This window comes from Globicephala melas, chromosome 3, assembly GCF_963455315.2.
Source record: "Globicephala melas chromosome 3, mGloMel1.2, whole genome shotgun sequence".
Taxonomy (NCBI): domain Eukaryota; kingdom Metazoa; phylum Chordata; class Mammalia; order Artiodactyla; family Delphinidae; genus Globicephala; species Globicephala melas.
This window is the reverse complement of record NC_083316.1, coordinates 125,188,759-125,197,034: the sequence shown is the minus strand read 5'-3', so window position 1 is coordinate 125,197,034 and position 8,276 is coordinate 125,188,759. Positions and strand designations below refer to the sequence as shown.

The 8,276-nt window shown below is 54.2% G+C and overlaps 1 protein-coding gene across 1 annotated transcript; it reads left to right on the top strand.

The window, feature by feature from the left end:
- Positions 1-290: 290 nt before the first annotated feature.
- On the top strand, positions 291-4,432 carry IL17B (interleukin 17B). Its single transcript, XM_060295476.1, has 3 exons — positions 291-355; positions 2,657-2,946; positions 4,199-4,432. Exons 1-3 carry the CDS (start codon positions 335-337, stop codon positions 4,428-4,430), a joined length of 543 nt encoding a protein of 180 aa, XP_060151459.1. The 5' UTR covers positions 291-334; the 3' UTR covers positions 4,431-4,432.
- The last annotated feature ends 3,844 nt before the right edge of the window (positions 4,433-8,276 follow it).

Below are 8,276 nucleotides of genomic sequence, written 5' to 3'. Positions count from 1 at the left end.
TGGCTGGGCGGCCGGCCGCAGGCCACAGGCGGAGGTACCACCCGCCAGAGCCCCATCAGACACACAGGGCATTGTCCCTCAGTCAACAGCCCCTGGGCACCTCGTCCCAGCTCCTGGCCTGCCCCCACGCCCCTCACCGCCTGCCACTGCGCCAGGCCCAGCCAGCTGGGGGCCCAAGGCTCCCAGGCGATGACGAGCCCACCCACCCACTCCCCCGGCAACCCCCTGACGAGCTATAATTGCTTCGCGCCGTCCTGTTGCTGCCATTCTCCTGGCGGAGGCATCTGGGGTTCCAGGCGGGTGGCAGCTGCAGGCCGATCGCCTGGCTCGCAGGATGGACTGGCCACACAACCTGGTACGTGACGATTCACCACTCCACCCCCATCCCTTTTTAGGGCCTGAATGTTTCGTTACTTCTTCTCTATTGATTAATAGCAGCCTCTGTTTGGCTTGGAATCTGCAGAGGTGAGTTCTCCCTCTGTCCTCTCCCCCAGGACACGAAGGAAACAGAGACGGGTCTCAGAGGCTGCAGCCATGGCCAGTAGCTCGGCTCCTGAGCTGCGCTCAGCCCCATGACACTGAAGCCCTTTCAGGCCAAAGGCATCTGGGGAGATCTTGGCCATCTCCGTTATCGGGGTTTTTCCAAAGAGCCTCTGGGTCCTGAGATCCAGGCTGTGTGACCCTGGGCAAGTCCTTCTGTTTCTCTGTTTCCCATCTATAAAGGGAGAGCCAGAGTTTAAGAACGCCATGTGAGAAGCTCCGATGAGAAAGCCTATTGTTAGGGAGACATTTTTCTGCAGCAGAATCTAGGACCAAAATGGAAGAATTCAGCCACTTGAATCTGTCATGGATTTTGTGCCAAGAAATGGTTCTGCCGAGAGGGGCTCTGCCGGAACTTGTTTCTAAGGGTCAAGACTGGCTGGGTAGATTGGCACAGGCCGTGTGGGTGGTAGGGTGAGGGATACAGGGCAGGTGGGAGCCTGGCTAGATTCAACGAGGAGATGAAATTCCCCCTAGAGGGTCCTCCCTTCTGACCAGCCCTGGCCCTCACCCAAGTCCTGGCCCTTCTCTCTCGGCTTCCTGAGGAGTCTGTGTTCTGCTGGGCTCCCAGGTCCTCTGCCGTGTGAGTGAGAGGCTTTCCTGATGCTCCCAGATGTGGATGGTCGGGTGAGGGTGGACAAGGGGTCAGGCAGGCAGAGGGTCCGGGTGTGGACGAGGGGAGCAAAGCTGTCATGGAGGCCAACAGGGATCCTTGGCCATGACCTGCCCACCTCCCCAGCTGCATCTCCCAGCCGCTTCTTTCAGCCTCCTTTCAGCAAAGCTCTTAACCAACTGAAACTTCGTTTCACACTTTCCTTCCCCCACCCCATACAATTTTTAGGCTCCCTCTGCCCATATCTGCCTCTGTCTTATCCTTCAAACCTCACCAGACACGCCCCCTCCCCAGAAAGTCTTTGCAAGTCCACCCCACTGCCACAAGGCTAAGCGGGTGGCCCTGCTCTTCTCTAACCACACGCTGTGTGGTCCCATCCACACACTGCTGCTAGCGAGGCTTAGGTGCACGTTTTCTTGTTCGCCGTCTGTTTTCCTTGCCAGACTGTAAGCGACAGATGGGCAGGGATGGTGACAGGCATTCATTCACTCAGCAAATGTTTACTGAATACCTAAGTGCCCAGTACCGTGCAGACACAGGGGACGAGGCAGTGTGTGGGAACGGATACGATGCTGGCCCTCATGGAGCCTGTGCTTGGTGTGGGCCCAACATATGAAAGAATCACATGTATGCACCGTAAGGCTACAGTCACGCAAGAGGCATCAGGTGTTGAGAGCCCAAGAAGGTCCACAGAGGCCTCCCTAAGGAAGTGGCACTGGAGCCAAGACCTGAAGGGTGAGAGGCAGGACTCTGCAGGGAACAGCCTGTGCAAGGTCCTTGTGCAGAAAGGAGCATGGGGAGAGGAAGGTTTGCGAGAAGGTCCGAGGCTGAAGCACGGGTGTGAGGGGCAGCCAGGAGTGATTTGAGGGAGGAGAACTCAGCAGAGGTCTGGCCTGGGCAGGTGATGTTAATAGGTTTGCATTTCAAACACCCATCCTTGGCCAGGGTGTGGAGAATTGATTGGAAGGAGACAGGGGAGGATGTGGGGTACCAGGTAGGAGGCTGGTTGAGCTGTCCAAGAAGGGGAGGCTGGTGGTACAGATAGTGAAGTGGATGGCTGGGGAGATTTTTTTTTTTTTTTTTTTTTTTTGCGGTACGTGGGCCTCTCACTGTTGTGGCCTCTCCCGTTGCGGAGCACAGGCTCCAGACGCGCAGGCTCAGCGGCCATGGCTCACGGGCCCAGCCGCTCCGCGGGATGTGGGATCTTCCCGGACCGGGGCATGAACCCGTGTCCCCTGCATTGGCAGGCGGACTCTCATCCACTGTGCCACCAGGGAAGCCCTGGGGAGATTCTTAAGAGGTGCATCAGGACTTAGCGATGAGCGTGGTGCATACATGCATCTGTACACATGTGGTGGGCTGGTGGGACCAGGCCAGGGCATGACAGGTGAGGGTGGCCCCGCTAGAGGCCTTGCCTCTTCCTTTCCCCTTCCTTGGGCCCCAAATCTTAGCCCAGAGGGAGACCTGGCTCTCCCACCTTTGACCTGTGGCCTTCCTCCTCAGCTATTCCTTCTCACCATCTCCATCTTCCTGGGGCTGGGCCAGCCCAGGAACCCCAAAGGCAAGAGGAAGGGGCAAGGGCGGCCTGGGACCCTGGCCCCTGGGCCTCACCAGGTGCCGCTGGACCTCGTGTCCCAGGCAAAGCCATATGCCCGCATGGAGGAATATGAGAGGAACCTGGGGGAGATGGTGGCCCAGCTGAGGAACAGCTCCGAGCCGGCCAGGAGGAAGTGTGAGGTCAACCTGCAGCTGTGGCTGTCCAACAAGAGGAGCCTGTCACCCTGGGGCTACAGGTAGGCCAGGCTGGGCAGCAGTGGGTAAGCTGTGTGTTGGGGGCTGGAGGGGATGCCTCGCCCACTCTCCCTGTCATTGTAGGAGCTAAGACCTTGGATTTGGAGGCCTGGGTTTGCATCCTGGCTCTGCCTTTTACTGGCTGTGTGGCTTTGGGCAAGTTGCTTAGCCTCTCTGAGCCTCAGATTCCTCAACTATAAGTGGAGGTGATAATAATATCTACTTCATAGGCTTGTTATTAAATGAGATATCCATGCAGGGCACTGCCGTTGTGTTCTCCAAGTCTCCAGTGAAGGGCCTGCAAGGCCTTCCCCAAATGTCACGTCCTCCAGCTCCGAGTGTCTTGTACACACCTCTAGTTACAGCACTTCCAGGCAGTACTGAGTTGGCTGCGTGCACATCTGTGTCTCACGCTAGACTGGGACCATCCCAGTGCCTGCATCAGAATCATCTAAGGATTCTCATGCCCCATTCAATCAAAATCTCCAGGGATGAGGCCCAGCAAGTGGCATTATCTACATCTCCACATGGTTAGGATACACAGCTGGGCTTGGGAATCAAGACCTGCTGCCCCTAGGGGACACGAGTGGTGTCTTAACTTGGTTGTAGCTCCACTTCCCAGCACACCCCCTGGGCGCACAGAAGGGGCCATGTGTATATGTGGAGAATAAATAATGAAGCAAAGGACTGACCCTGAAGGGTCCTCACTCATGAACCCAGGCCAAAGATGTTTAGCCACACACCTTATGTCCTGAGACTCTAGAAGAGCATGTTCAATAGAGCTTTCTGTGACAGTGTAAAGTCCAATATGGTAGCCACTAGCCTCATGGAACTACTAAGCACTTGGCATGTGGCTAGTGTGACTGGGGAGCTAATTTTGATTATTTTAAGCTCAAACAGCCACATGTCGCTAGTGGCTCCCATACCTGGAATGTGGCAACTGGAAGGGTCCATAAAGCTCCTCCGAAGCTGGGCTTCTACTTTACTGTGCCCATGACTTTCTTGGGGATCTTAAGAGTATGCAAGTTCTGATTCAGGAGGTCTGGGGTAGGGAGAGATTCTGCATTTCTAACAAGCTCCCAGGTGATGCTGATGCTGCAGGTCCGCAAGCCCACTGCCTTTCCTCCAGCACGGCACGGTCTTGCTGTGCGATCAAAACCTGGGTTAGGAATGGCAGGGGCATCGGGGGTGGGCACTAATTTGTCTTTACCACAACCATCCTTCTGCCTTGTGCTCTCTCTTGCCTTCCCGCAGCATCAACCATGACCCTAGCCGCATTCCTGCAGACCTGCCGGAGGCACGGTGCCTATGTCTGGGCTGCGTGAACCCCTTCACCATGCAGGAGGACCGCAGCATGGTGAGCGTGCCCGTGTTCAGCCAGGTGCCTGTGCGTCGTCGCCTCTGCCCGCTGCCGCCACGCACCGGGCCCTGCCGCCAGCGCGCAGTCATGGAGACCATCGCCGTGGGCTGCACCTGCATCTTCTGAGACAGCCCTCCCTGCACCCCCGTGCCGAGCAAGGCAATGAAAAGTAAAGGCTGTCTTTTGGAAAGCAAGACTTTGGGTTTGCTCCTTGTGGCTCTGAAGCCAAAACCGGGTGGGAGGTAGATTTCGATCAATGTGAAGGAGGATTTTTCCATCACCCAGTGTTCTCCAGCGCTGAGATGGGTTATTACAAAAATATTGCATTTCATGTCTACCATTTAGGACAGTTACTTTCTTTAATTTGGGTTTATAAGCCTATATTTCAGCCACGTTATTGGAGCTTGGTTGGTATAAACCTATCTGGGAATGAACAAGAGTTGATTCTCCCCAGTTAAGTCAAGGGCCATTGCAAAGAGGCCCTTTAGAAGCGGTGAGCTCCCTGTCTCTGGAAGGGTCCAGCTAAGGCTGAGCCTCTCAAGAGTATTGTGGAGCGGATTCCTCCTTTGGGTAGAGTCGATGTTGTACATAGTCTCTTTCAACTCAGATTCTCTGCATGTCAGAGCTAGATCCAGAGAAGAGCCTTCAGGTTGCCAAAGAGCAGGGGTTTTTAACCTGGGCCAGTGAGCACCTAAATTTTCATGTGGGTATGTCTTTCTGGGCTGGAGACTCCTGGCTTTGAACAAACACTCAAGAGTTGAGAACATTAATGAAGATCATTCTTTCATCCAGCCTTATCCACAAGGGGATCTGGTTAGATGGTTTGCTCTATCAGTGGTTCTCAAACTATAGCTAGCACTGGAATCCCCCGAAGGGCTTGTTTAAATACAGATTGCTGGGCCCCACACACAGCGGTTCTGAGTCAGTAGGTTGGAGGCGGGGGGCTGAGACTTCGCCTTTCTAACGCAGTGGTTCCCAGGTGATGCTGACGCTGCTGGTATGGGGACCACGCTTTGAGAACTACTGGCTTATACCAAGACCCTTTGCTGATCAAAAAGGCAGCGTGGACTGACTTGCCCTAAAGCCCCTGCTGGCTCCTGACCCCTGGATGCTAATTCCAACCCCCTCTCCCATTAGCCCCTTGCAATTCAATCCTCCCCTGCCCTCCTAGCTCCTGCAGCAAATCCTAAGTCAGCTGTTCTAGGGGCTAAAAATACCTTCCCTCTCCGAAGACAGCTGAGGGGCTCCGGCTATTTTCTGAGGGTAAGGGCCAACAGCCAGCACAGGAATACTTTGCTCGGCTGCTCTAACTTCAGTGCCTGAAGCAGCTTTAGTTCTGAATGTTTTCAGGGTCTAATTCGTGAAAGGGCAGTGGTTTGGTATGTGCCTGTCTGGGCTGGCAAGTAACTTACCTTTTTTGGTATTGTTCTAGAGTGGATACTGGTTAAAATTACCCCAGGAAGCTTCGGCCTGGTTCCAGACACATGGAAAGTAGACTTCATGTGCCAGCGCGTGCGGATGCCTTCAGCAGCCGCTTCTCCTCCCTGGGGGGTTGCTCTTCTCTGAAGCCCCTGCAGCCTGCTCTCCAGGCCTTAAGACTTCAGCTGAACACAAGGGACCATGGCCTCCAAGGCCTTTTTGTGGGGTAAGGGCCTGGGAGCCCCCCGGGTGCCCAGGGCATAGGGATCGGGTGGGGAAGCTCCTCATCTGGGTGGTTCTGGCTGTCCTCCTCCTACCAGAGCATCAGACACACACAGATGCTCAACAAATGCCCGTTAGTTTTATGCGGATCTTGCCTTTTCCTCTTTCTGGGCTTCGGTTTTCTCATCTGTGAAACGAGCAGTTGGGATTTAGGGATCTCCAGTGTCTTTTCTGGTTTTATTATTCTGTGACTTAGGAGCTTGGCCTAGTGAGCTTGGGCTGGCAGCTGGCCCTTCCCAGTTCCGTGGTTTAAAGGCAGCAGCAGGGAGTTCAGGACCTTTGGAGAGGCAGGTCTACACTACCCCAGAACCTCATTTGCTCTAAGTGGATTTCATGTTTTCCACTGTCTGGTGAGAACCTCCCACTCCGTGAGAACAGAGGCCTCATTTAACTCCTTCAGTGTTGCATGTGCAACACCTAGCAAGTGCCCGGTGCAAAATAGGGGTGGCAGGGCTTGGTGAATGAATGAATGCATACATGCACAGAAGCCTCTAGAGGGAGCCCACGCTCTGCCCTTAGCTTTCCCTGTGGCTCCTTCAAAGGTGGGTCAGGAGCAAGGCATTCCTCTCTCCCTCACTATTCCTCACCCACCTCAAACTCTACCCTCCACAGCCCTCCTCCCCACAAAGTGCTGAAATTTTGCTTGGCTCACCTGCTCTAGGTGTGGAGTCTAGGGGTGAAGCGTTAAAAGTCTACTGTGTTGCACCCGGGACTACTGAGGTGGTGTGGTCTCTTTCCTGTTTTGTTTGGCAGATCATAGAGCTCTCTCTGTCTTTGCAAGTGCTCTGTCTTCTCCCAGAGAGCTGTGGGCCCTTGGGGGCTTCTTTCCTGGCCTGAGAAGGCTAGGGTGGCCCTGGTGCCAAGGCTTCCTGCTGGTTCCCATGCTCCCTTCTGATGCCTTCAGGAATCTCTGGCCTTTCCTTGTAGGCAGAGAGGCGGTGGGATCCAGCTCTCAGGTTTGGACTTGTGGAAGCAGGCAGCGTAGGCATTTTGGCCTGCTTTTGGTCTGAGCTGTTCAGGCCTGCCTACCCAGATAAAGGAAGTTTCTGAAGGACCAGCCAGCTCCACTGCAGCCAGGCTGAGGATCAAGTGTATCTGCCCTGGTTTGCCTCTTCTGTGCACACATCCTTAGGGATGCGAGGGACGGGTGTTATTAGGGACAAGTCTGGTACTGGCCTTGGTCCTCTGGCCCAATACCAGCGATCATCGGTTACAGCATGACAGCCCATAGCATCTTTATTTCAAACACAGGCCGTGACATACTGTAAGAAGTCATTACATACTGATTTCATTGGACCTGAGAGGAAGGGGAGGGCACAGCCCCCTCCTGAATCTGGTTGTCAGTGTACTGCTCTCCAACACCCTTTCTACCCCTCTGATCTTAGAGTTTGGAGACCACCTCTGCCCCGGGGGTGAGACTTGACTGTTCTAAGCCAATCGGTTTAATCTTATCGCCTGTGTCCCAGGCACTGGTGCAGTAGCTGAATCCTAAGCCAATCAGCATGTGGCATTCACTTGGCCACAGGAATTGGTTCAGTAGGGGCCCAGTTTGGCCCAGAGCCCAGACTTTGCTTCAGGGGCCATGGGAGAAGACCCTCTGATGGCCATCTCTGACCATGAGAGAAGTGAAGGCCACGCTGGCATTCCACAGTGCTCGATGCCTGCCCTGTGCCTGGCGTTTTATGATAACCAATAAGACCCTTTTATTGCTTAAGCTAGTTTGAATTTGGTTTTCTACTACTGCAACCAAAAGCATTCTTACTGATGTGTCAGCCTCATATTTCCTGTGACCAATGAGTGCACACTACTTGCACTTCAAAGGTACCATCTCTTTTACTACCATCACTTCCGCATAGTAAAAACAACTTCAGAGGCAGTTTGGGCCTCTGCCTCCTTGAAGGGTATTTTGCCCCATACGGAATTCAATTAATTTTTGAGACATTCAAGATTTAAGCTCCGTTCTATGAACTCATCCAGAGACTCTGGGCAAATTCTTTCCTCACTTTGGACTTTTTATCTCCATCCCTACCAAAGGAGGGAAGTTAGCTGGATGCCTGCTGGGGCTGTTCCTGCTGGGAGTTCACAATGTCAATGTCATTTGGCAGTGTCGTGTCATCCTGGGGATCTGGGCCCTCCCCCGAGCCAGATTTAGCAGGTCTGGATGCGACTTGGGCATCCAACCTCCGAAGAACTCCATCTCAGCACCTTCTTTTCTCCCCTTCCTCTTCTGGGGTGAGTGCTTGGGGGTGAGGCAGGACTGCCCTCCACCAG

Excerpts from the sequence above, each read along its gene's own strand:
- IL17B (XM_060295476.1), top strand. The coding sequence starts at position 335 with ATGGACTGGCCACACAACCTG. Across the intron at positions 356-2,656 it reads TGGACTGGCCACACAACCTG|CTATTCCTTCTCACCATCTC; the intron begins GTACGTGACGAT and ends CTTCCTCCTCAG. Across the intron at positions 2,947-4,198 it reads CTGTCACCCTGGGGCTACAG|CATCAACCATGACCCTAGCC; the intron begins GTAGGCCAGGCT and ends GCCTTCCCGCAG.